We start from the raw sequence: 27317 nt of genomic DNA, 5'->3' as shown, positions 1-27317 counted from the left end.
CGTTCAAAGCTTATCTCCAGCAAAACTGTAAGTAATAATAATAATTAACAACAACCAGTGGAGATGGGGTGGGGTGGGGGGAGCTGTTGGGTATAGGTGAAACAACACTGGCCAAATGTTGACAATTTTTGAAGCTTGGTAACGAGGACACAGGGATTCTTTACACTGCTCTGTTACTGTCTATGTGTTGAAAAATTCAAAATAAAAAGTCTTTAAAAATAAGTATCCTTAGCGGGGGCTCAGTCGGTTGAGCATCCGACTTCGGCTCAGGTCATGATCTCACAGTTTGTGGGTTCAAGCCCCGCGTCGGGATCTGTGCTGACAGCTCGGAGCCTGGAGCCTGCTTCAGATTCCGTGTCTCCTTCTCCCTCTGCCCCTCCCCCGCTTGTGCTCTGTCTCTCTCTCTCTCTCTCTCTAAATATAAATAAACATTTAAAAAAATAATAAGTATCCTTAGACCTCACACATAATGTATAGAACAAAAGTGCTGGAAAGATGTAGCACAGAACAGAGAGTGGATCTAATTTTTAACATCATGTACTTAATTTTCTTTTTCTTATTTAATGGTTTGAAAAGGTGATACATTCAAGTACTAAAACAAAACGAAACAAAACCAATCTACAGTGCATCTCTATCCCTGTCTCCATCTACTCAGTTCTAGCTGCCCAGACCCCTTCAGAATTTCTCTGCAAATATACAACTGTATTTTCTCCTTTTTTACTCCTAAAGCAGCACACTGTAGGATTATTCTGTATGTTGTCTTATACTTAACAACATATTTTTATTTAATTAAGTAATTGATTTATTATTATTATTTATTTTAGAGAGAGAGAGAGAGCATAAGTGGGGGCATAAGTGGGGGAGAGGGGCAGAGGCAGAGAGAGAGAGACAGAATCCCAAGTAGATTCCATACTCAGTGCAAAGCCTGACATGGGGCTCGATTCCACGACCCTGGGATCGTGACCTGAGCCGAAACCAAGAGTAGGATGCTCAACTGACTGAGCCACCCAGGCACCCCTGTTTTAAGAAATCTTTTTTAAGTAATCTCTATACCCAACATGGGGCTTGAACTCATGACCCCAAGATGAAGAGTCATACGCTCTGCCCACTGAGCCAGCCAGCCACCCCTCTTAACAACTTACTTAAGACATGTTTCCACCTCGGTACCTGGAGAGGGCATTCCTTTTTAAGCTGCATGGTATTACACTGTGCATGCGCACTGAAGTTTGATACGGTTCTGGGTAGTCTCCATTCCTTTGCTGATACAAACACTGCTTCAGCGAAACCCGTTCAAATATTCTGTGTTTCTTCCTTCTTCTTTTCCTTCTGGTATTCTCATTATGATATGTTACACTTTGTTTTTAATGTTTATTTGTTTTGAGAGAGAGAGAAAGCATGAGTAGGGGAGGGGAGAGAGACAATCCCAGGCCGGCTCCGTGCTGTCAGCTCGATCCCAGGACCCATGAGCCAAAATCAAGAGTCAGATGCTTAATCGACTGAGCCACCCAGGGGCCCCTGTTACACTTCTTACAGTTGTTCCTCAGTCCTTGGATATTCTGTTCTGTGTTTGTTTGGTTGGTTTTCAGTCTTTGTTTTCCTTGCTTTTCGGTTTTCAAGCATTCTGTTGATACATCCTGAAGCTTTCCCCAACCAGGTCCAGTCTACTAAGAGGCCCATCAAAGGCACTCTTCATTTCCACTACGATGTGGGCTTTTGTGAGTTGCTTTTATATCTAGCATTTTTTTTTTTTTGGTTCTTTCTTAAGATTTCCATCTCTGCATTACTGCTGCCCATCTGTTCTTGCGGGCTGTTTTCTTTATCCGTTAGGGGCCTTAGCATTTTAATCATGGTTGTTTTCAATTCCCAGTCTGTTTTCAATTCAACGGACCCTGTCATGTCTGGTTCTGATGCTTGCTCTGTCTCTTCAAAGAAATTCTGTTTTTGCCTTTTGGGATGCCTTGTCATTTTTTTCTTGGTGGCTGCACATGGGGTTCCCAGGGAAGAAAGGAACTGCTGTAAATAGGCCTTTAGTGATATGGTGAGGGCGGGGGAGCAGGGCTGTACTATCCAATGAGGAGGTCTGTCTTTAGTGAATTTCAGGAGTGTTTCTCAGCTGTTTTCGCCCCCCTCGGGTGGGACAGGCTGGCTAGAGTGGGCTGGGGTTGGGTATTCCCTTCCCCAGTCAGCTAGGCTCTGATGATACCCCAGTAGGTTAGGCTCTGGTTAACTAGTCTCCCCTGAGGGCGGGCCTTGTTAAGAAAAAGAGTGCTCAATCCTCTTTCAGGAAGTACCTTGCCCTGCCCCCTGCTGGAAGCCTCTGGGGATTTTCCTCTGATACTAGGAGAACCTAGAAGGAGGTATATTTCACAATATGGTGAGTGATGAAATTTGAAGTGGGGTTCGCGAGCTAAGAAAGAATTCTTGAGACTACTTTAGTGCAAAAAGGTGATTTTATTAAAGCACGGGGACAGGACCGTAGGCAGAAAGAGTTGCACTGGGGTTGTGAGGAATGACTGATTATATACTTTTAAGTTTGTGGAGGGAGGGGAGGGACGTATAGATAACGGAGGTCTCCAAGGAGTTTTTGGATGCTGAAAGCAGGGTCTCCCAGGACCCTGAAGATTTAGCTATTGTCAAGGTAAGGTTGCTTTTAGTTTTTAAGGAAGTGTCAACATTAAGCATTAAGGCAGCCATGAACGTCTTGGGGAGTATTACACTGACATCTATCAGTGGGCTGCAGGCTGTAAGGGCATTTGATTTAAATGACATTTTTCTTGCCTTTGTTTCCCTCATCAGTGGGGGTCCCCCTGGAGTTAACTCTCAGAGTTTTGGGCACTGAGCCTCCAGTGAGCGTTCAGATTTCTCTGCCCCAGCACTGGTTTCTACCCTAAACTTCTTTCTGCTCTAGTAAGATAAGACATCCTATATCTGCCAACTGGTCTCTTCAGTCTGGGGGCGGACCCCACCTGTGCCCCACCCCCACCCCTACTTGTGGATCCAAGAAGACTGGCTGCTTTTTCAGTCTCTTCAGCTTTTACTTATCAGGACAGAGGGAGACTTCTGGGCTTACATGCAAAACCGGAAACTGGAAGTGTTCTTACAAACTTATTTCCAGGGGCCTGGGTGGCTCTGGTTTAGCCTCTGACTCGTGGTTTTGGCTCAGGTCATGATCTCACAGTTCGTGGCATTGAGCCCTGACTTGGGCTCTGTGCCAACTGTGTGGAGCCTGCTTGAGATTCCCTCTCTCTCCCTCTCTCTCTGCCCCTCCCCTGCTGGCTCCCTCTCAAAATAAATAAACTTAAAAATATCTGATTCGTAAATCACATAAGTTTACGGAGTAAATTTAATTTAGGAAGTATGCTAATATTTTTGTAGAATAAATCTCCAGAAATGGATCGTAGGGTCAAATGGTTTGTATAGTTCTGTATTTTTTAAAATGTTTTATTTATTTTTGAGGCGGGGGGTGGGTCAGAGAGAGGGGGACAGAGGATCTGAAGCAGGCTCTGTGCTGACAGCAGAGAGCCTGACGTGGGGCTCGAACTCATGAACCATGAGATTATGACCTGAGCTGAAGTTGGATGCTCATCCGACTGAGCCACCCAGGTGCCCCATAGCTCTGTAATTATTTCCAATCTGTAAATATCGCCAAAGTGCCAGTGACCCAGTTTACTGAAATTCCCCCTAGCAATGGCTGAGGCTACACACACAAATATTTTAGAGACACTTCAACATTGGCGTGGATCCTGTAACTTTGAGGGACATGTTTAGCTAGAGAGGGTAAGTCAACATATTAGGTAAAAGTAATCAAATGTGACATTTAAGACATAAGCTCTTGTCCTGCAACTTTCCTACTTAAATGACACCTACTCACCTGTTTAGAAGGTTCATCTAAACAGCTAAGTGATATGTATCTTCATGCCCAGTGAAATTTCTTCAAGTTTGAGACTGTTTAATTTTGCCAATTGCAAAGAATTCAATAATGTACACATCAGTGTTAATGGGGCGCCTGGCTGGCTCAGTTGGTGCAGCATGTGACTCGATCTTGGGGTCATGAGTTTGAGTCCCACATTGGGCATAGAGATTACTTAATAAACAAAGAAATAAAATATCTTTAAAAAAACCCAAATTGGTGCTAATGCAAATAATCTGGTTCTATCTATCTCATTAACTCAAATCTGCCACTTTAAGGAAATTATAAATTATGATATCCTCTGTCAAAACACCATTAACTTTAACAGAATACTTACAACTGTAAATGGATAAACCTTTGAAATAAAGAGTGATCTATACTAGTGAGATGTCAACCATCAGACAAAATCCAATAATCTAGCCTACTGGCTCAGAAGCCAGCCCTAGAAGAAAGTCTGTCTGAGTTCAAATCCCATCTAGGCTACTTATGGGAACTCTTTACAGGCTGAATTACTTGCAAATTACTTAACTTCACAAAACCTTAATGCCTTCAGAGACTGATGTGAAGATTAGATAAAATAACCTGTTAAAGGTGCTGTAATCATGGATAAATGGTTTTCCAAAGGAAGGTTTGCATGTTGTTTATCATACTTGAATTTTTTCCATGTCAAATATTTTGATTCTCTTTTTTAAAATGTTTATTTATTTTGATATATATAGAGAGACAGAGAGAGAGCACGTGTGAGCGGGGGAGAATCCCAGGCAGGCTCTGTGCTGTCAGTGCAGAGCCCGACGTGGGACTTGATCTCATGAACTGTGAGATCATGACTTGAGCTGAAGTCAAGGATCAGACGCTTAACTACTAACTGAACCACCCAGATGCCCTAAATATTCTGATTCTTATTGATGGAGCCACATGACAAGAAAATTTCATCTTCAGAAAATGTACAAAGAAACACCAATTTGAAAGAATTCTGTGTATTAGTAGTGGTAGGGTTAAAGGTGGAGTGTAGAGAATGTTGCTTTGGCGTTGAACAGACCTGGCCTTGAGCACTGCCTCTCATGCTCAGTGGGGAGATGCTTTGGCCAAACAGCAACCTCTCTGTCTCTTTCCTTAGCTGGACAAGGACTAGAACAATTGCTATCTTCCAGAGTTACTGTGAGGGTCAAATGAGATAATGCCTGGAAAGGGCCCGGTGCAAACTAGGACCTTCATAACCGAGAACTGTCATTAGTTATTCGAATCATCCAGTCAATAATATTCATTAATCAGCATTTATCAAGTGTCTATGTTATGCCCAACACTGCTCTAGGGAAGCCGATGAGAAAAAATGAAATGCAAATATTCTGTATGTGTGGTGTGAGATTAAAACATACATGTGTTTCTCAACATAATGGGAATATATTTAACATACATGTATCTTGCATGTCCCGTACAACTCTGTTAAAGAGTAAAATGGAATGGAGAGGAGGGTCAATGGAACGCCTCCTTATCTCTTTTTGTAAGAGCTCTAACTGTCCTATAAGCTTAGAGTGACGAATTCTGATTTGAGGGGCTACAAGCCAGCTGTGTCACACTGTCTGATTTTTCATTCTCACTGTTTGGGGACTGAAAGAAATGAGAATGTGTCTTATCATTTCATTATCATTATTATCAGGCCCCGCGCACCTCATGAATGACATAAGCATGACAAAGCACACACACACCATCATAGACCGATATTGCTAATGGATACCGATACAAAAATGTGAATGAAGTCTTCATTAGAATCAGGCAGTATATTAAAACAATTATATATTGCAACCAAATAGAATTAATTCACAGGGTGTAAGTGTGGTTCAGTGTTAGGAAATCGATTTTAAAAACTTATCCAATTAATATGACGTAGAAGAAAAATCACGATGAGCTCAGCAGACGCTAAGATTCATTTGGTATTTCAGAATGCATCCCGGACCTAAAAAAAAATAAAAACAACTGTTAGTTAACAAGAGTAGGGAATCACTTCCTTAACATAATGACCAAAAGCCAATGTCAGGCTTCAATGGACAAATAGGAAAAACGCTCCTACCAGATACACATCCAGTATAATTCCTAATTCTTAGGTAGGAATATCAAGCAAAAAGAGTGATGTAACCTAGTTCTGGATGTTCAACTTAATACAGATACTAAGAAAACTACATAAGATGTGTAAAAATTGAAATGAGGCAAAATGATCTTTATTTGCAGGTGATGTGATTATATACTTGAAAACTCCAAAGAAACAACTGGGAAACTATTAAAACTCATAACTTAATTAAGGCACTGGTTGCAGTATCTGTAATTAAAAAACAGTACGTTTCCTACCTACAAACAGTCAGAAAACATAATGGAGGTAAATGTTCCATTCCCAAAGCATTAACAGAGGAAGTACCAAGAAATAAGCTCACCAAGAAACGTGCAAGATCTACCTGAAGAGAATTTGCAAATGCTACTGAAACATGGAATAACTGCTTGTATACCTGAATAGGAATTATACAGTTCAAAATTACAAAGATATCGATTCTCTACAAATCAGCCTACAGACTCAATATGATTCCAATCAGAATGCCAACTCTTTCGGGGGGGTGGTAGAGGACATCATAAAATTATTCAAAATGCAACTTGACTAATAAGTATGTGAAACAGGGGAAGAATGAGGCCAGTGCCACGTTACTAAATTATACTACAAACCTACAGGTAACTAAAACAGCTTGATAATGGCACAGAAATAGAAATATCAGTGAGACAGAATACAGAGCCTAAAAATGTACTCAGATACACACCTAGCACAAATGTAATATATTTTTTTTCCTTTTTAATGTTTATTTATTTTTGAGAGGGAGACAGAGCGATCAGGGGAGAACAGAGAGAGAGGAGGACAGAGGATCCAAAGCAGGCTCATTGCTGTCTGCACGGAGCCCAATGTGGGCTCGAACCCACGAGCCACAAGATCATGACCTGAGCCGAAATCAGGTGCCCAACAGACTGAGCCACCCAGGCACCCCCAAATGTAATGTATTATTAAAATGGCACTTCTAGTCAGTGAGGAAAAAGGACAATTCAAAACTGTGAAAACAACGTGCTTATTGTGGGAAAATGGGATTCTTACATCATTCTTTAAAATGAACTATAAGTGGGAAAAAATCAAATATTAAAGTGAGCAAAAACATGACATTTTTAGAATCTGGGTAGGGTAAGAATCTGACTGGTAAGGTCTTTCTAAGCCTGATGGAAAACAGAGAAGAAAAAAAACCCAGGTATACCTGGGTTCAATTAAAATTTACTATACTACAAAGGTGCCTCGGCGGCTCAGTTGGTTGAACATCTGGCTTTGGCTCGGGTTGGAGGGTTCGAGCCCCACATCCGGCTTTGCGCTGACAGCACAGAGCCTGCTTCGGTTTCTCTCGCTCTGCGCCTCTCCACCTGTGCTCCTTCTCAAAAATAAAAAAACATTAAAAAAATTTTTTAATTTACTATACTACATAAGTAGATAAATAAATGACAGTAGGAAACACTGATAGCATTTCGTACTCATGAATTTCCCAAGTATTCAATAGAATCCGGCAAAATGGTAACACAAAGATAATCTAAGAATGGCAAAGAACATAAACGGGTAGCTTAAAAAAATACGAAATTGCTCACCTCACTCATAAAAATTACAAACGAAACTAGGTACTAGTTTTTCACAGATAGGATTAGTAAAAATAAATAAATTGTATTACTAATAAGAATAATCTGATTATTTAAAACTGGATGAATGAATGTGGACAGGTACTGTACATAGTTGGGACGAGGTAAAATGGTTCAACTTGCCTAATGAGCAATTTAGCAATGTTTGCCTAAATTTAAGGTAGAGTTTGGTAGAGCAATTTCTAGAAATGCATCCTATAGACATATTCACGCATGTAAGCAAAGATATACCTACAGGGAACTTTTTTCAGGAGTTTTTGTAATCATAAAAACCCGAAGCCAACAAAGTATTGTAATTGGAAAATGCAAAATCATGATAAATCCATTCAATGTGACTGAATACTGTTTAAATCACAGGAAAAAAAAAAAAACCCCAAAACCCAGTAGGTGTAGCTACAGGTATTCACGTAAAAGTCTTAAAAATACTGAATTGGTGAGTAAAAGCAAGATACGGAACAGTAATGTATACTACAGTCTAATTTCTTTTTTCTTTCTTTTTTTTTTAAAGTATTTATTTCTAGGAGCCCTATGTGGGACTTGAACTCAATGAACCGTGAGATCATGATCTGAGCCAAAGTCGGACGCTCAACGGACTGAGCCATCCAGGTGTCCCCAGTCCAATTTCTGAGGGAAAAAAATGTACGAGAAACTCTTCTGAGTGGCCACCTCTGGTGAGTGGGTCACCGGGCTTGGTTGCAATGACCCTTTTTACCTCCCGCCTTTCTGCGTGGGCTCAAGCTTTCTTAATAAGCACGAATTAATGACCCCACCTTTCTTGCCTCCAATATTTGAAACATCTTCCGTGTGTCCCTGCAGCCCATCCTAGCCTGTGCCTCAGGTACTCCCGTTTCTGTGTCCCTGCTCACCTTTGCTCTTCCTTTTCCTTTGTGCATTTAAATCTTGTCCATCCTTCAAGGGCCAGCTCCAAGGCCAACAAATCCATGAGGACTCTCCAAACTTCTCAAAACAATGCTGCCCTCTTCCTTCTCAGTATTCCCACGAAATTACTGAGCACGAAAATGACAACACACAGGGCTTTGGGGTTTTTTGCAACGCTGTCTGCACTCATTTAATTGACGTAATTTGCATCACACTGTTGTGTATTTCATTTCCTTTCCAACCTATTTTTTTCCAATTTTTTATTCTCTATTTTTTCCAAGTCTCAAGCATTTCAGAGAAAGCATGCTCAAATTTATTTTGTCCTCCCCACCCCGCATTATGGTCCATGTGAGGCACGGCATTCAACAAATACTTTTACTTCTTAAATCAATCATATGTGAAAGCTCCCGCAGGATCTGTATGTATTAAAAAAACAGACCCTTGTCATTTATGTTCCTAGGTCCTGGGTCACATGGCCGACATTATATTTCCTTCATTTAGGATGTGCAGATGGCATCAAACCCACTTTTTAGAGCCAATTCACACTTTGTGTGTCTGAAATTTCCCACTCAAGAGAGTCCCCCAAAAACAGATCTGATTTGATCACAATTCGGATAGTAAGCAGAACACTTATTTCAATTAGCTAACAGCTTCCTACCTATCATCCCCATATACAAAAATAAACCAAAAAAAACAAAACCTGGGCTCATGAAACAGTATTTCAGTAACAAGAATGTAAGAATACTGAATCCTAATTAAAGAAGAGAGATATAACATTGTAATACCAATTTTATCCAGCGTAAGAAAAATTTTAAGCTTTATTTTGATAAAACATTTCAGATTCCCTCGTATCACAGCATATCAATAAGCAAGATGTACATGTACTGATTTTATCCTACATGTCGAGCCCCAAATTCCCAATCCCAGGTAAGCAAGTTGCAAAATACAAGTGCCGATAATTTAACTATAGGTAGTATTTTAAAGAAAAGTGAGTGTTAAGCACTTTAAATTCAATGAGGCTTTAATCAAAGAGAGACTTAATACCACAGGGTGTCTTTTTTGCAACAGTAATGAATTCAATCAAGTCTGTGATTCCAAGCTCGAGCGACAGTGTTCTGTTTGAGGCAAACAAGCAAAGGCAATCAACTCTTCGGTGGTATATTACAGCACGTACTATGTATTTTTGGACAATTTCATTCCATTGTTAGCACTTGGGAATCTAAGGAAACAAGAATTAGAGAAGAGCTCTGACTCCACTTTGGGGAATGCAATGTAATGGCTCTGTCTTGGCACAAAGGTACACTGTAACACTGGTGGTGGTCTTTGATCAACTTCCCACGGTAATTGAATCACCAACAACTATAACTCTGATCAAGGAACACACAGATTTTACCAGAAGAAAATTCTGTACTTCCAGTTTTAAAAAGCAAACGGTTCTATGAAGACGCAACCATTTGAATTATCTGAGTATATACATTTAAGTTTTTACAACTTCATGCCTTAAGTTTTGACTTCCAAAGTATCATTTCCTGGACCCAACATCAAATATTTACACGCTATGTGTTTCACACAATATAATTTTAGAAACCGTAAGTTGCACAAAGTAATCGTAAAAGTTTTTATCAAATTCATGTTTCCAGTGATCTTAAAAAAGACAATTTATAGTTGTTTTTTTTTGTTATCTAGAAAATCCTAACTGTATGTGAAAAATTAATCAAAGAAAATCTGTACCTCTGATAATTTTCCACCCTTAAAAGGCATCGCTAAAAATAAATAAAAGGGCTCCTCTGCCAATGAGTAATGACGTCAAGGAGCTTCGCAACCCTAAGCCACTCTTGGAAGCAATTTTAAGTTTTACCTAATTTCCAGTCTTAATATCACTATTTTAATTCAGGAAAAAAATACGACCTTTTGAAGTCCGTGGCATCAGAAATGGCACTTTTGGACAAGAATCACAACTGAAAGCTAGTGGAAAAATGAACCTGAGCACAATTTCTCTCCACGGATGAGAGATATGCTCAAGGTACAGTAGAAACAGTAGTTCAGAAACCTTGGGAAGCTCAAATATCTTGAGCTATTTTTGTTTCACTAAACAATCTGAAGCATTATATTCACTTTTAAGAATAAAGGAAAATATAAAACATGAAACATGCAGTAGGAGTCACCAAAAGTTCGTTTCCTCCCTTTGCTTTGGGCACACGGTCTCACTTTTTTGTTCTCTACTTTGTTACAAAAAAACCCAAAAGCAGATCTCTGCTCAAAGCAGTCATACTTGAGAACACTATAGGGTGTGCATATGATTTTTTCTCTTTTCCCATCCACCCAGACCTGAAATCTACATAAATATTTCCATGTATACTTTTCTCCCATTTGCATGAAGTCTGAGCCACTATATAATTTACACGGAAAAAACCGGGGGAGGCAGCTAAAAATCACTGGCGGTTGCCAGGTTCCTCAGTCTGTCCTGCTTCTTTAATCATTTTTATTTTTTTAATATGATAAAGACAAAAGCTCCAGCTGGAAATTCACACAGTTCAGGAACATGTTGAAAATGTTTTTTACCATAGTCCTTAAGATTCAAGTAAATGCTCCCAAATCAAGTATCATAAAGCTGCTAATTAGCAGCTCAAAATAATCAGCCATTCAAATGACGTTGGAAATGTTTGCTGAACTGTTTTTATGAAAGCTCCCCCTTGTATTCTAGAAGGTTCCAAGTACTGGAGTCCACAAACTAGCCACTTTTAAGAAGGAATTCTTTTGACCAAAATGTACCCTAAAACCAATCTTCTCAATTCCTTTCTTTTCCCAAAGTTGTTCAATCACATTTTAAGGTGGGGAAGTATATGAACCAGGGTGTTTTGTATGGAACTGTACTCTTTAAGAAACCTAACATTTTAGTCAACGGGGAAACTTCACAACATACTTAAACCCTATGTATTTTAGATAGGATTTCTCTGTGCTGCATAAAATATACTGTAAGGAAGTGTGTTTTGACTCAAAGGATACACTGAAATGCTGCAGTATGACAACATATTCTTAGCATAACTTAAAAGGAAAGCATGTATTTTAACAATTCCAATGTTTTGTCATTGGGGCTTAATTGGAACTTTCTTTTCTTTTTCCTTTTGATTCTGCATTTCTGTTTGAGAGGGCATCTTTTATTTTTAAGCTGTGTTTGAGACTATAAAGAATATGCTAATGCAACTTAATATATAAATATAAATAATATATGAGCAACATATACGTATACATATACCCACGACGTGAGCATCAGACCACTGATGTTGTACTTTCGGGGTTCACACGAATAAGTCTAGATGCGTTCCTCAGGTCCTGGAGTTGCTTGGCAGGTTTCCCCACACCTCCCTCAAACCTTTTCTCCACCACGGGGAGGACGGTCTCATATAGAAAGGATGCATTCTGTCTGATAAAGGCCTTTTTCTCTGGATCCTGCTCACACCGAAGGCTATAATCCACATGCTGCACAGCGACCAAAATGATCTCCACCAGGCTCTCCAAAAGTACCATGTGCAGCTCGGGGAAATACAGCTTCAGTGCCTCTTCCAAGAAGCCCATGGTCTGTTTGGTAAAAGCAACCACCGTGTAGCTCAGGTTCACCCAGCAGTCGTCCCCGGTGTACTGCTCAAAGTTCCTCACCCCACAACTCTTCATCTCCTCTTTGAGCTTGCCCAGGGCCTCTGGAGTCATCAAGTTCATCCTCCTCCACATCTCCTCAGAGTTGCGATGTTTAGTGGCTTCGATGATAATTTCTTTGTAACTGTGCAAGGCCCCTTGGATGTCTTTCACCAGAAGGGCATGGATGATGAAGGTGAGGTCCAGTCCGATGTCACCCAGTTGCTGACAGTGCTCCTTGGCCACTTTGACACACTCAGCCGCTGTAGAGAGGCTCTCCTTACTGTCAAACACCTGCTTGCTAAAAGCATCCACGAACATGCCCATGGCTGATCTCGCCCAGACCACAAAGGCAGAGTAGCAGCCACTGTCAGTGCCTGCAAAATCCGTCTCGAATTCCCTTGCAGTCTCAAGAAGGCTCGTAAAGAAGACGTGGCATAGCTTATGGATGTAGAGTAAAGTGGCACCCTCGATGCGAAGCTGGCGGATTGCGGTATGCACAGCTGCTGCCCTGTTTCTCAAAAACAGCTCACAAGCCTTTGTGCACTGGCCAAGCCGGATTAGTTGAGAAACTGCCCTTCGAGTAGCCTTGGGACCACCTCTCAGGGAACGATCTGGGGAGAGTTCAAAAACTAGCACCTCCGTGAGCTGTCGGATGCGCTCATCCACTTTGGCCCTTAGTTCTTTAACAGGCGGTGGGCTGGGCTTATCTTCCAGGTAATGGTTCAATTTGTCCAGCAGGTCAACGGCCCCTTCAAAGTCCCTCTGGGCGATACAGACATCCAGGTCTTCAGGCAACTCCTGGATCCACTCCATTGAGAGGTCCACCTTCTCTTCTTCTACCTCAGGAACAGCTGGTTCGTCGTCGTCTTCGTCCTCAAATGGGTTACTGGCCTTGGAAGGCACCTGCGGTGGCCCTCGTGGGGCCGCTGCCTCCTCCTGTTCCCTGCGTCTTTTTTCACTGAGGGCCCTCTTGGTTTCCTCCAGCACTTCCAGCCACTCTCGTTTGATTTTAGCATTTTCCGCCTGAAAAATACGGCTCTCGGGAAACATTAGCAGCTTGAACATGTCTTTCATGGGCGGGTTGTCCTTGACATTGACCACGGCCAAACCATCCAGGGGATAGAGGGCGTTGTAGCGATACATCCCACGCCTCTGAGGCAGCCAGGTGGCCACCAGCAAACAGTCGTTCATGAGAAAGCCGTGCACCCGCTGCAGTTGGGCCATGTGGTCCGCCTCGTATTCCACCAAATCCCCGTTGTACACCAGGTACTGCCCCGGCGTCTCCAGCAGGTGCCTGCAACCTTCCACCTTCTCAAGCAGGGTGGTAAGAGTGCGCTGCTTCCCTTCCTCGCCCGGACCCGCACCGTCGCGGGAGGCGCCCCCGGGTGTAGGAAAAAAGCCAGCCTGGCCCCGCAGGTGGTCTCGGCCCCCCGCGCCACCTCCTCCTTCCTCTCCTCCAGAGGCCGCGGCGGCCCCGGCGGCGGCGGCGGCAGCCGGGAGCAGGGTAAGCGGAATGCTCTCCAGGCTGCTCTTCTGCTCCGTCAGCAGATGGCTGAGCTGATACATCTCGCTCTCCAGGTAGGAGATCTCGCGGGCAGTCTCTATGAACTGCCGGTAGTTCTGGTAGACGTTGCGCTTCAGGTTTTGCGCCGTCTCCTCCGCCAGCGCCTGGATGCGCTGCCGGTGCTCCTGCAGGTCCCGGTCCCCGTCCGACTGCTGCGAGAGCTGCTTCACGTACAGCCGGGCCTCAAAACCCCCCGATTCCAGCTGCCGCCGCAGACGGCTCGCCCCACTGTCCGACATCGCCATCGCCATTTCCCCCCGAGTCTCACGCAGTCGCTGTCACTACCGCCTCCGCGGGTGCCGCCGCGGTCGAGACCCACCCAAGTCCCGCGGAGCTCCAGGGCTGAGGAAGCAGGACGGAAGGGAGACGAGTACGCCTGCGCCCGGGGCTGAGTTTCAGACTGCGCCTGCGCAGGGGCCGAGCGCAGACAGCGCGCCTGCGCGGGAACGCCAGCGGCTAGGGCTCACGCGCCGGAGGCTCTGTTGCGGAAGAGAGTGGAGGGCGAGGCAGCGAGACGTGGGTACTGCGCATGTTCTGAGCGTGACGTTGGTATTTGAAGTTAGTGGCGAAGCGTAAAGGCGGTAACCGGTTTCTTGAAACCTTCCTCTAGACCAAGGCCTGGGAACCCACGTTTTGAGCCCACTAAGAGGTGTCATGCTGAGTTCTCTACTTTAAGCCGCAGAATCTTGGCTTCGGCGTTTGGGGCAAATTCAGTTCTCGTTCTCGAGCCGGTTATTCTTGAATTCTCGCGAGATCGGCGGGCGGCCCCGAGAGCAGCCCGAGAGCCGGTATCTCCTAGGAGCCGGGTCAGGCCGCCGCCGCCGCTTCGGAGAGGTGGAGTCGCGGCCTCCCCCGGGGGCCCGCTTAACGCCGGCGAACGCCGCCTGGGATCCCGGCAGAGATGGATGAGGATCTGGTGTTGGCACTACGGCTTCAGGAGGAGTGGAACTTGCAGGCGTCGGAGCGCGACCGGGCCCAGGCGCCCCTGTCGCTGGTGGACGCGTCCTGGGAGTTGGTGGACCCAACCCCGGATTTGCAGGCCCTGTTTGTGCAGTTCAACGATCGGTTCTTCTGGGGCCAGCTGGAGGCTGTCGAGGTGAAGTGGAGCATGCGAATGACCCTGTGAGTCTCGAACCCCGCTGGGGAAAAGAGACCGGCTGGCAGCTCTTCTGCAGCCGCCGGCCGTGAACTTCTCCCCTTTCTCCGTCCCCAGTGGTCCCAGGGTCTGTGAAATGCGGGGGGTGGAGGGGAGTGTCGGTGTCGGTCTTGTTTTGGGCCAGCATCTCCTGGTGTATCTCTCCCTTCCCTTCTCTCTCTCTCTCTCTCTCTCTCTCTCTCTCTCGTGCTCCAACAACTTGAGGAAAGCTGTGTGGCCCATCTCGCCAAGAGTTTGATTTATAAAGGACACAGTGAGGGGCGCCTGGGTGGCTGAGTCAGCTAAGTGTCTGACTCTTGGTTTTGGCTCAGGTCATGATCCCACGGTTGGTGAGTTGCATCCCCCTCCCCCATTGGGCTGACAGTATGGAGCCTGCTTGGGATTCTCTTTCCCTCTCTCTGTGTTCGCGCGCACGCGCTTTCTCTCCCGAAATAAATAAACTTAAAAAGCAAATAAAGGACACAGAGAAAAGGATATTCCTTTGTTTTTTTGTTGTTTTTGAGAGAGAGTGAGCACGAGTGGGGGGAGTGGGCAGGGGGAGAGGGAGAGAGAATCCCAAGCAGGGAATCTCCACACTGAGTGTGGAGCCCCAGGTGGGGCTTGAACTCAAGGACCCGAGATCATGACCGGAACTGAAAGCGGGAGCCACCCAGGGGTCCCGAAAGGATATTTCTCTGAATCTCCCGTCGCTTGAAAATCAATTAGCACATTCCAGATTTGTCTTATGGTAGTGCTTTGGGACCCAGGAGGGAGAAGCGAGTCTGCCCCAAAGAAAGAATGCTGAGGACACAGGGAAGCCTCCCAAGGGTGGGTGTTGTCCTTTTCCGTGCTCGTTAAGACACCACCACTTAGTAGTGAGCTCAGGTGTTAGAAGGGGGACAGGGTTGACCGTTTCCATATTGCTGGACCCAAGGGATCTTAGGGGATGCCTCTAAAAGGATCCCTTTCCCACCAAGGAGAGAAGTCCCAATTTGAAATCATCTATTCCTGCACATGAACTGAGCTAACAAGTTTAAGATGGGATTGTGTTCTATGTGCTTGTCTTTGAAGTGCTACACGACAGCCTTAAGTAAGCCAGGTTAAGATAATGATACAAAACTGTGTGTAAAGAACAAATCTCCTTCATAGAGGCTTCTGTTACCGCTTTGGAGACGTGTTCATGGCGATCTGGCCGTAATCACCGCAAACCGATTACAGTTTGTAGGGAGGAGACTGGGCGCAGCAGAAGAGGATGATCTTCTTTGGGCTCTTGCAGCCTGGCAAGGCCAAGGGACAGTCACTGCCTGTCACTACTGACACTAGTGAATGTCACTACCATTCACACCTCTTTCTCCCTAGGGTGAGGTGCAAATATCTCCTGACAAAGAGGGTGTCCTGGTGTGAACTAGTGTGAAGTGATTTACTCTTTCATTTCTATTTCTCTTTTGTGTATATTTGGTAAATAATGCTTTTGTGGTGGTTGTTTTCCAGGTGTGCTGGGATATGCAGCTATGAAGGGAGGGGCGGAATGTGTTCCATCCGGCTCAGTGAACCTCTTTTAAAGTTGAGACCGAGAAAGGATCTTGTAGAGGTATCCTTTGCATAAACTTGGTTCTTACCTCAGTTATTTAAAAATGCTTATTATTGATTTAGACTGATGTGAATTCACCTATACGTGTAAAAAAAAAATTTATTTCCTCACAACTTTAATTACAGGGCCAATAATAATGGCTACCTTATATTTTTATGGTTCTTCACAGTTAAAGTTTTTCAGGTATAATACCGGATTTGAGCTTTACAACCACCTTGTTTATGTGCAATGTGTGTGTTGTCCTCATTTTTATAAATGAAGAAATTTAAGGTTCGGAGAGCATAAGTAAGCTAGTTTAAGTTACATACTAAGAAGCAGAGCAAAATCAGGACTCATATCTTCCTATTGAGGCACACAAATTTTGATTGTCCTCTGTTCAGCCACAATGACGCTGTCCTCCCAGAACATCTAGCTGAGCTGGTAGAACCAGCCCACATGAGTGAGGGCACTTGACTAGCAAAATGGAGCCATAGGAGCTCCCAGATTATGGTTAGTTTCAGTTTAGAAGATGTCTGAAATTCCTCAAGATATACCCAGTATGACTTGTCTTGCCCCAATTGTATAACTTGAAACGTAGGCACCAAAGAAGATAGAGTGGTAGAGGCTGGATGGGAAGTACATTAAAATATGCTTGGAAATACAAAAGATGCTGTTTTTAAGGATAATAAAAGGTAATGGGTTGCAGAACACTGTGAATATATTTAACACTCGAGCTGTACACTTAAAAATAGTTAAGATGTTAAATTTTGTGTTGTGGTTTTTTTTTTTACAATTAAAAAAAAAAGTAAATAGCTACTAAACATAAAATGGTACAACAGGAATACTTGATTAATAAAAAAGAAAGGAGGAATAAAGGAACAAAGCCCTCCAAAAAGAAGGGTAGGTGTAAAGACGATATCAGTAATTATATTAAATGTAAACGGACAAAGCACTGGTTTAAGACGTGGAGTGACATACTAGATTAAAAGAGGTGTGCTTAAAGTCACACACACGTTAAATGTGAAAGGTTCAGAAAAAGTATATCATCCAAAACCCTAACAGAAAGCTACTGTAGCAAACTAAAGGTTTTAAGGGAAGAAGTTTTACTAGAAAAAAAGGTTCACGTTTTATAATGGTAAAATAATCTATTAAATAAAAACACATAATGATTCTAACAGTAATAATGCAGCTTTAAACTACATGAAGCATAAATTAGTAGAAGCAAAAAGAGAAATAATCGACCCATAATCATAGTTGCAGATGTTAAACACAACACTCTTGGTAACTCAGTGAATAAGCGGAAAAAAAACTGTAGACATAAAACAAAAAAGTTGAACTTAATTAACCAAATCAACCTTCTGAGGAGCCCTAATTAGAGTAGTAGTTGCATAATGAATATTTATTGTGTAAATGATTAAGTAAACACACGAACAGTGTTCTTTTTGAAGGTAATGGGCGATGGGGGCGCCTGGGTGGCTCAGTCGGTTAAGCGTCTGATTGCAGCTCAGGTCATGATCTCAGTCTGTGAGTTCAAGCCCCACTTTGGACTTTGTGCTGACAGCTCAAAGCCTAGAGCCTGCTTCAGATTCTGTGTCTCCCTCTTTCTGCCCTTCCCCCACTCGCTCTTCTGTCTCTCTGTCTCTCTCTCTCTCTCTCTTTCTCTCAAAAGCAAATAAACATTACAAAAACAAATTTTTTTTAAAGTAATGGGCAAGAAGAGAATGGAAAATGTGTGGTAGTGCTGTCAAGTGAGCATTTGCTATTGGCAGAAAGTTACAATATCAGATCACTGTAAGAAGGCCCACGGAGGAACAGTGTGACTCTGGCCTGTACATAACGTAGCGACCCATATTATAATGAATAGGATTCAGGAAAGGAAAGGACTGAGTCTGGTTGAGGACAGAGAAGAAAAGCTTCATACGCGTGTGTATTTTATTACTACCTAACATCACCACTCCTGCCTCTCACTCTTTATTGAGCACGTATTATATGCCAGATTTTGGACTAGTGTTCATCTAGTCAATAGCTAATCCAGTGTGTGCCTTTCCCGTAGCCCCGCAAGATTAGGATATCCCCATTTTAGCAACGAGCAGCAAGTTGTAACTTGTCCAAGGTCTTGTGCATCATAAGTGACAAACCCTTGTGGTAGGCTCTAGTTTCCCTGGCCCTAAAGCTCTTGTCCTGTCCCCTCATCACTACCGCTGTGTAATTGCTCCTGCTGCAAATGAAAACGTGGAGCTGAGCCTCATAGGACAGATCGGATTCTGACAAGTAGAGATGGTACAGGAAAACTACTCTTGGCAGAAGGAATAGGATGCTGTGAGCAAAATTGAGGCGTGAATCTCAGGGCATATTGAGGACTAGAAGTAGTTGCTTTTGGCCAGGTAGAGAACCCAGTGGTGGGAAATAGAGGTGTTTTGGGACCGTGTTGAGTAGAACCTTGAATCTAGCCTAAATGTGGAAAATAGAAAATACATAAAAATAGAAACGTTCAGTGTGGTGCCGTGTGCCGCTTTCAGGATGTTTCCGTTGAACCCCAAATTAGGGATCTAAATTTATTCCTCCTTTGTAAGAATAGTTACTGATCATTACTTTAGAATGTTGGACAAAATTGAAATGTGGAATGCCCTTTGAATTTGAGTCCTAGTAGAGTGGCATTTACTTGAAAAGATTAAGTTCATTTTCAGAGATACAGAGTCGATCGTTGTAAAAGGGGTGTTTTCACAATGACCAAGTTACAGTGCTTGACACACCCATTTCTCTGTTCGGCATAATTTGATAAGCCTACAATTCATTAATGGCAATCTGGTTCTTCTGGCAGGAATTCTTTTTATAAAAATTATGAACAAGGTTTGTTCTTGAAGACCTGTATGACTTTCACTTTTTAAAAAACGTCTTCATATTTTTTAGGACCAATTATGAAACAGCAGCTTTAAATACTTTTAATTCTGCACCTATACGTCTGCATTCGTGGTGTGGGAATGAGCAGGAGCGTGGTGATGGTGTTGTTTTAAGTCAGAGATTTTTGGAATTTCTCTAAGTACAAACTCAGACGAAATCTGGGCCAGTCACAGGATTTCCCTTCAGATGCTATTCACCAGAGCAGTAGGTTTTAGTGTTTGTTTGTGTGTTTTAAAATTTTACATATTCAGAAATCCCCAAACTCTGGAAAGCTGTACACAGAGAAATGTCCCACCCCATCCCTGTATCCAGAACTCCCCAATTACTGTATGATACTCTTGCCATTAGTTTCTTTTTTCTTTTATTGTTGTTTTGCAAATATTTATGTCCATTCTTATTCCCTCTCCTGATCACATAACAGACTTCTTACACGATATACTGTGTACTGTCTTCTGCCTTTCGCCTTTTTCATTAAAACCATGTACTCTGTAGGTTCCTCCAAATGATTTCAGAGATCTTTTTCATTTTTTTTTAACTCTATAGAATTTTGTAAGGATTTTCCATAGTTCATTCAACCAGCTCTCTATTGCTAGACACTTACTTGCATTGTTTTGCTACCATAAACAATGCCACAATGAAAATACCTTGCACCTATGACCTTTCCTATTAGCCTAGGTATTGCTGGGTCAAGGGATAAATGCTTGTGTCATTTTGTGAGATTTACCAAATTCTCTTCCGTGGGGGTTTATACCATCTTGCACCTCCTGCCAGAGACAGCTGGGAACATTTGCTTCCCTTAGCTTTACTAATGGGGTCAAACTTCGGGAATTTACTCCTCTAGATAAGCGAGAGGTAGCATGAATTTGTAATTATTTTTATAAATGAAGTCCAACATTTCTTTTCATGTTTATGGGTCATTTACGTTTTTCTGTGAGCCATCTATAACCTTTGCCCACTTAAAAATTGGATTTTAGGTCATTTTCCTGTTGACTTCAGTCGGTCTTATATTTGAAGAATTAGTAGCCCATGAGAGGCACTGCACGTTGTTCTGAATTTGTCTTTTCACTCAATGCCGCTTTCTCCCCCATGCGGAATTTTAAAGTTCTTATGTAGTTGAGCTCATTGATCTTTCCTTTTGGATTCTGAGTAAGAATTAAAAGGGCTTTCCTGCGACAGGAGTCCTTGACCTGGGATCTGCAGAACTTCAGATATCATGCGCTGAGTTTTGTGAATGTATGTGTACGTAATTTTTCTAGCAAAATGGTTCATGACTTAACAGTTTCTGAAAGGAGCCTGTGATCCAAGGGAAGTTAGGTCCCCAGGTAGAGAAGGAAAATGCATTTCTCTCTTCAAAAGCGCCCTAACAAATGCATTTGTATGTTTCTGTTTCAGACCCTCTTGCATGAAATGATCCACGCCTATCTATTTGTCACTAATAACGATAAAGACCGGGAAGGGCACGGCCCAGAGTTCTGCAAACATATGCATCGCATCAATCGCCTGACCGGAGCCAACATAACGGTGTGTAAAGCCGCGCGCGTTTATGATTTTTAGTCGTTAGTTACTCTGTACTTCCTGGGGCTTCACTGAAAATAGACAACAGGGTGGAAACGAGTACCGACTTTGAGGATTTTCCACGGTGGGTGGTAAGACAGGCTGAGAGAAGCTGACTGGCTTGTTTGGGCCTCACAGTAGCACCCTTGCTGTCGCCTCGCGGCACATCTGGTGTGACATGTTGTGCGTGGTTACCGCAGGCCCGCGGTACCTCTGGGTTATGACATTTGTCTCTTTGTTAACTTCGTTTTCCGGATTACAGCCTCCTCCTCCGATCGTTCCTGTGCTCTGTCGTTTCATGTGTCGTTACACTCACTGAAAGTCTTCCTTGATTCCTCTTTCTGCATAATATTGTAGGAAGCAGAGCCTGGGGTCAAAAAAGTGTGAGGAGTCCTGACTGCTTGGGTTGAGATGCTGGCTCTGTGGATGGTTAACTGTGAGGCCTCCTCCCTAACTTCTCTGCACCCCCGCGTACTCCCGGGCAGCACGAACTCATCTGCGGGTCCTTGGGGGGGATCAGAGGAGAAAATACAAAACGTCGTAGCCTGGTTTGAGCACAAGTTAAATACCAGTTGTTTTTATTACTGATGCATTTTATCAAGTGACCGTAATGTCTTTTTAGTTTTTTTTTTTTTAATTATTTTGAATGTTTATTTATTTTAGAGAGAGAGAGAGAGCACAAGCAGGGGTGGGGGAGAGAGAGAGGGAGACACAGAACCCGAAGCAGGCTCCAGGCTCTGAGCTGTCAGCACAGAGCCCGACATGGGGCTCGAACCCACAAACCGTGAGATCGTGACTTGAGCCGAAGTCAGACACTTAGCCGACTGAGCCACCCAGATGCCCCTGTACTATCTTGTTTCGAAGTGAACTTTCCACCCCCTGTGCCTCTCCTCCTACATCCTCTTCCTAAAATAGGCCATTTCCTCTGTTTTCTGTCAAATGCACTTCATCTTTGCAGTGGGCTAGACCTTCTCCCTCCTTTGAATGTCCTCAGCAGCTCTTGTACCTTTTATAATATTTTATTCTGCTCTCAAACCTCTGAACACCGGGTAGCTCTTGTTTCTCTATAGACCTCTGTATAAGGTGTGTAATGCAGTGCCCCGACGGGGCCTTAACAAATACCGAATTGGACTGAACCAAATAGAATCTTAGTTCCTACAAAGATTAAATTCTTTGGTGTGTTTGGTTATTTCCTGCCTTTAAAGGGCGGTAAAGACCAGTGTGGTGGAAAATGGAAATGTTCACCTTCTGTGTGTGTTTTTTTCTAGCTATTGGTTTTCATTTTCTCCAGAGCTCTTTTCATTATCGCATAGAGTTCCTTCAACATCAAGAAAGTAGCTTGCATTAAAAATCAGTCCCATCAAATCCAAATTAGCAGAAGAAGTATGGAGCTGCTAGTACAGTACAAAAGGCTTTTAGTTTCCTCACTGGTGTTTTCACTTTAAGCAAAGTCCCGGTATACTTCCTCTTGTTCACTTGGAAAAAGAGCATCTATTCTTTTATCTCGGCCGTCTGTGTGTTTTCATTTAGGAGGTTTTATTGAGTGGACACCCCTTGCTTTTACAGGTTACATCCTGTTATAACAAACTCCACAGGGCATCCAGTTGCACAATTTTATTTTAGTGACTACGTCGTTAAAGAAGTCACATCCCCATGCTGGAGGAGGAGTTACAGGACTTGGAAGCAAAACAGATCCCACTCCCTGATCTTTTTGGCCAAGAAATGAAGCGAAGAAGCGGCCGGGCGTTCCAGATCTCTTTGCCCCAAAACCTCTGCCCTCCAGTTCCTTCTGTGCCTCATATACTGTGCGTTACTGATACGCTTGCCAAGTGATACGAGATTTTTGCTTAGGATGGAGAGGTGCTATAAAACTAGGTGTAGAGTTATGGAAGGCTTCACATTCCCTTAGGGGAATTTATTAGAAAGTTCAGTCTCTGGTTAAGAAAAGTCTCATTGGGGCGCCTGGCTGGCTCAGTCAGTAGAGTATGCCACTCTTGATCCCGAAGTTGTGAGTTCAAGCCCCACGTTGGGTGTGGAGATTACTTAAAAATTAAAATAAAAAAGTCTCATCTACAGATGCTCCTTATCTTGTACAATAGTAACATTCCACTGAGAAGAGAGAAGAAAAAGGTACTCAGGGTTATTTAGGATTACCCGCTTTTATTTTTTATTTATTTTTTTAAAAGACACTTTCTGGGGTTTTGTTGTTGTTTTTAAAAAAATTTTTTTAATGTTTATTTATTTTTGAGAGAGACAGAGTACAAATGGGGGAGGGCAGAGAGAGAGGGAGACACAGAATCCAAAGCAGGCTCCAGGCTCTGAGCTGTCACCACAGAGCCCGACGCGGGGCTCGAACTCACGAACTCTGAGATCACGACCTGAGCCGAAGTCGGACACTTAACTGACTGAGCCACCCAGGCGCCCCAGATTATCGGTTTTTAAATGGTGCCCTGCTATCCTCCAGGCCCCCAAGGTGGTAGGGCTAACTTTCCTTTCAGACCTCTTTGATCTGTCCTCTGCTTGGGTTCTGAGTAAGGTTCCATGTAGAAGGTGAAACGAAAGGATCTCATGTAAGGATCAAAAAGCACATTCGCAGAGAATTTTATTTGAGTCAAGGAGTGAAGCTTTCCACTCACCCAGGCAGCAAGCAGGTACTCACTGTGCCGGAGCCTAAGTTAGCCACTAGGGGAACAAAGATGAAAACGATCCTGGGGAGCCTTTGCCTTAACCAGATAAAATGCTGCCCCATGAGGCTCGTTACAGAGACCGGAGCAAAGAGCTGCAGGGCTGTGGATAGCGGGTGTGGCAGAGGCCGGGACAGCGCAGGGTGCTGGGTGGCAGGGGTCGAGAATTTGCAGCAGGTGGTCCAGGACCCTATGGTTCTGTCACCTCTGAGGACAAGGTTGCCACTGAGCAGTGGCAACAGTTCTTCCTTATCATGGCACTATGCACAGTTTTGTCTTTATCCAAATATTTGATCGTTTTACGATTTGGTCTGTAAAACTTCTAGCATGTGATAGAGCTTTTGGCGAGTCAGAAAATATTTTCTTTTGTCTTCCAATCTCGCGGTTTTCTATCTTTACACAGTTCCTGGAGTATGAACTGCTGCCCTTCCATTAACGTGAAATTTCGAACAGAAGCTAAATCTAGTTGCCACCTTCCCCCTGGTATCCCTGCAGAGAGCCCTCGGAAGCTGCCAGGTTGAAACCGAGAAAAGGCTGCCCGTGTATTTTCTGGAAATCGTTAACCTGCCCCCCTAACGCCTACCGCGTTCTGTCCACGCAGGTGTACCACACGTTCCACGACGAGGTGGATGAGTACCGGCGACACTGGTGGCGCTGTGACGGGCCGTGTCGGCACAAGAAGCCCTACTATGGCTACGTCAAACGCGCCACCAACAGGGCGCCGTCCGCTCACGACTACTGGTGGGCAGAGCACCAGCAGAAGTGTGGTGGCACCTACGTGAAGATCAAGGAGCCGGAGAACTACGCCCGGAAAGGCAAGGGGAAGACAAAACCAGGAAGGCAGCCGGCGGCCGAAAAGAAAGGTACTTCTGTCTGTCCTTCCGCCTCTGCCGAGACCGCGGCTGATGGCCCAAAAAGCCAGCCCCGGCCTGGGGAGGAGCGGTGTTTAGATGAGCTTAAGGATTGTTGCTGGTGTAGATGTTTGCGAGTGTGGACCTCAAAAGATCACGTTTTTTTCTGAAATGGTGGTAGAAAAATGTACACTGCTCTGTATGGAGGGGAGTTAAGGTAGAAATAGTTTGCACTGGCCATATCAGAGACTAAAAAGTCCCTTTGCCAGTGTGACTCATGCTGCTCTGTATGGAGGGGAACTAAGGGAGAAATGGTTTGCACTGGCCATATTAGAGACTAAAGTCCCTTTCCCGGTCTGGGCTCACTGAGTCACTGGGAAACAGAAGGCAAAAAGATTGTCAAAATAAAAACAGGGATTCAAATAACAATGCCCGGAATCAGTCCTGACTCCACCCCTTCCTATCAGTTGGATTCTGTCCGAGTGACTTCTGTGGATGGACGTGTTTTCAGTGGGAGAATGGGAAAAGGATATGACATGTATGTGCTGGTCCTTCATCTGCAAGATTTATCCGTTTCCTATGAAGTTCAGAGTCACTGCCTCTTGAAGAGGGAACCAGGTCGCTGAGTTAATGCTTCTTCTCTTGGCGAGTTGCTGATTGGATGCAGGAACGTAATAAGCTGCCCTTCCCGAATCCGAAACGTAAAGTGAGCGGAGGCGCTGGAGAACGTCCGCGGGGAGATGATGCATCCTCATTTTGTGCGAGCCGGAGGAAAGCGAAGCATGTGGGAGCAGACTTTTCCCCCTGGGGCGGAACCGCAAGACCGCTATGCGATTTTCGAGGTCCAAGTGCCTTCGCTAGTGGCCCTCGGATGGTAGAACCCCTGATCTAAATAGGAGAGGATGTTGTTTTCTGGCCTTTGCCCCACCAGCGCCCCCTGACCGCTGCAGATCGTCCCCCTCCCGACGAATAGGTAGTTGGTGCGGGGACCGAAGTTACAGAATAAAACCGTATTTCTTCATTTTGAAAAAAAAAACCTGTCCATTAGCTCGACATTTGTTACCGTGTTGATCTCGAGTCAGGAAAACCTCTGCTTTCTTTTGCAGATCAGCCCAACAGAGGTGAGACCCAGCTGTTGATCCCTTTCAGTGGGAAAGGATACGTCCTGGGAGACGCGAGCAATTCGCCTTCGTCCGGGAGATTTGTCACTTCACATGTCGTCAATAAAACCCAAGATCTTTTAAGTCAAGACCGCTCAGCAACAGCTCTGAGACCTAATTCTAAAATGGAGGTGAACTCCGAACAGAATGGTCCAAGCAAAAAAACCTCTCTCGTCGCCCCTGTTCTTGCTGCCAGTCGCCAAAATGTCGTAAGCAGCTACTTTCCTAGAGTGTCAGCCGCCAACCAGAAGGCCTGCAGAAGCGTGAGTGGATCTCCACCAAAAAGCGGGGCAGGCGGCGACCTCCCTAAAAACTCCGTCTCTTCCACGTCTCACAGAAGGGTCCCCTCCTCTAAGATAGCCCCGAGAAATTCTTTAAAAGCCCCGGAATCGACACCTGTGACCGCGGCCCCGGACGGGAGCGGGCCCGAAGAGAGATTGCCAAGTAAACGAGCCAGGCTAGAAGACCAGTCTGTTTCTGACGAGCTTTTTATCAAGAAAGAGCAAGTGCAACGTGGTGGAAGTGATCCCGAGTGGAGTTCACGTCCTCCAGCCGCGGCTCAGAGCTCCAGCCCTTCAGCCAGTCAGAGCAGAGCGGTCAGTTGTCCTGTTTGTTGGAACGAAGTCCTAGAGTCGCAAATTAACGAGCACTTGGACCGGTGCCTTGAAGGTGCTAGCGTCGATGGCAAGAGTTGAAAAGGTCTTCGGAAAACAGACGGGTGTCTCACGCCACCTGTATTACCTCACTAGTCTAGTGTCAGGCCCTCAGGAAGTTCTGGTACATACTCCGATTTGTCGGTTAGAATCTAGTTCTATTTTATATATACACATGAGATTATAATGAAAAATATTTTATGTTTAAAGGCACTACCGTTCACTCCTGCCTTGTGTATACCGTAGCGCAGAGTTTACTCTGCATGTATACACGTAGAATTTTTAGATATTCGTGTTCTTGCGGTTAATCTTTTTATTTGTACACCTTCCTCAGAATGCTCCGTGAGGAATCCTGTCCGGTGTTTGGTTACACTGAGCATTTCTTCAGTTACATTAAAACTCAGTCCTAGAACTGATGTTAATTTCCTGATGTCAGACATACTGACCAAAAAACACAATCTGGGGTACACAGCATATTAGTTGTTTCAGGGTACTCAGAGGCTTGTTTTGTTTGTTTTTGTTTTTTTTCAGTCTTCACAGGAAGTAAATTTTCTCTGTTTTAAAGAATTTTAGTTCTGTCATCACTGAAAGGTGGCAGCAGATTTTAGGTTCAAGTACATAAGGAGTACAGTAAAATAAACCTCTTTTAGAATGTTGCCAGTAACAAACAGCTACTGCAGTTTCGTAGGCCAGGGTTGAGCGGTTTTCTCAACTCGCTGCCGAGTGAGTGGATCCGGCGCTACCCACCTGGAACGTACAACGTCACAGAGCTGCCTCGGTGGTGTTCACGGTAGCGCGTTCTCTGGAAACAGTATTGTGAGCCGTAAGCCAAAGTTGTAATCGTTCTAATAAAAAGGAATACCATTTGTGCATTTTGAAAAGTAGAATTCTTTTCGGAAATACTCCTTTCCACCTCTGGCAAAGAGATGAAGATACTTTCGTCTGCCGACTTTCTGTCTCTGGCGACGCCTCTAGCACGTTGGTTGGCATATTCCCGAGAGTTTAGTTCACGGGTTCTCCCTTTTCTCGACTTCGTTGCGGCACGACCTGTGTGTTCCTAAGGGGCCAGATCCCCAGTGTACAGCGGGGTGAGCTTCCCCGGGGGGGGGCCC

General features: G+C 44.1%; 2 protein-coding genes across 4 annotated transcripts; one reads left to right on the top strand and one right to left on the bottom strand.

Moving 5' to 3' along the window:
- Positions 1–4604: 4604 nt before the first annotated feature.
- On the bottom strand, positions 4605–14075 carry EXOC8 (exocyst complex component 8). 3 transcript variants are annotated; one of them, XR_007460695.1, is made up of 2 exons: positions 8485–14074; positions 4605–5864 (listed from the first exon to the last, which is right to left on the bottom strand). XR_007460695.1 is itself a non-coding variant. In XM_049645010.1 (2 exons), exon 1 carries the CDS (start codon positions 13946–13948, stop codon positions 11768–11770), a length of 2181 nt encoding a protein of 726 aa, XP_049500967.1. In that variant the 5' UTR covers positions 13949–14075; the 3' UTR covers positions 4605–5864; positions 11754–11767. The 3 variants fall into 3 exon arrangements, 2 of the variants coding, with proteins under 2 accessions (XP_049500967.1, XP_049500966.1); XM_049645010.1 differs by having other exon boundaries at positions 11754–14075; XM_049645009.1 differs by having other exon boundaries at positions 11758–14075.
- Positions 14076–14215: 140 nt separating this feature from the next.
- Positions 14216–27086, top strand: SPRTN (SprT-like N-terminal domain). Its single transcript, XM_049645011.1, has 5 exons — positions 14216–14819; positions 16324–16423; positions 20696–20824; positions 24143–24404; positions 25499–27086. Exons 1-5 carry the CDS (start codon positions 14599–14601, stop codon positions 26245–26247), a joined length of 1461 nt encoding a protein of 486 aa, XP_049500968.1. The 5' UTR covers positions 14216–14598; the 3' UTR covers positions 26248–27086.
- The last annotated feature ends 231 nt before the right edge of the window (positions 27087–27317 follow it).

Source organism: Panthera uncia, chromosome D2 (assembly GCF_023721935.1).
Source record: "Panthera uncia isolate 11264 chromosome D2, Puncia_PCG_1.0, whole genome shotgun sequence".
In the NCBI taxonomy this organism is placed as follows: Eukaryota; Metazoa; Chordata; class Mammalia; order Carnivora; family Felidae; genus Panthera; species Panthera uncia.
This window is presented reverse-complemented; position numbering and strand designations above follow the sequence as displayed.

Coding starts and splice junctions, on each gene's coding strand:
- EXOC8 (XM_049645010.1), bottom strand. CDS start 13,948: ATGGCGATGGCGATGTCGGACAGTGGGGCGAGCCGTCTGCGGCGGCAG.
- SPRTN (XM_049645011.1), top strand. CDS start 14,599: ATGGATGAGGATCTGGTGTTGGCACTACGGCTTCAGGAGGAGTGGAAC. Junction 14,820..16,323: donor TGGAGCATGCGAATGACCCT/GTGAGTCTCGAA, acceptor GTTGTTTTCCAG/GTGTGCTGGGATATGCAGCT. Junction 16,424..20,695: donor CGAGAAAGGATCTTGTAGAG/GTATCCTTTGCA, acceptor TTTCTGTTTCAG/ACCCTCTTGCATGAAATGAT.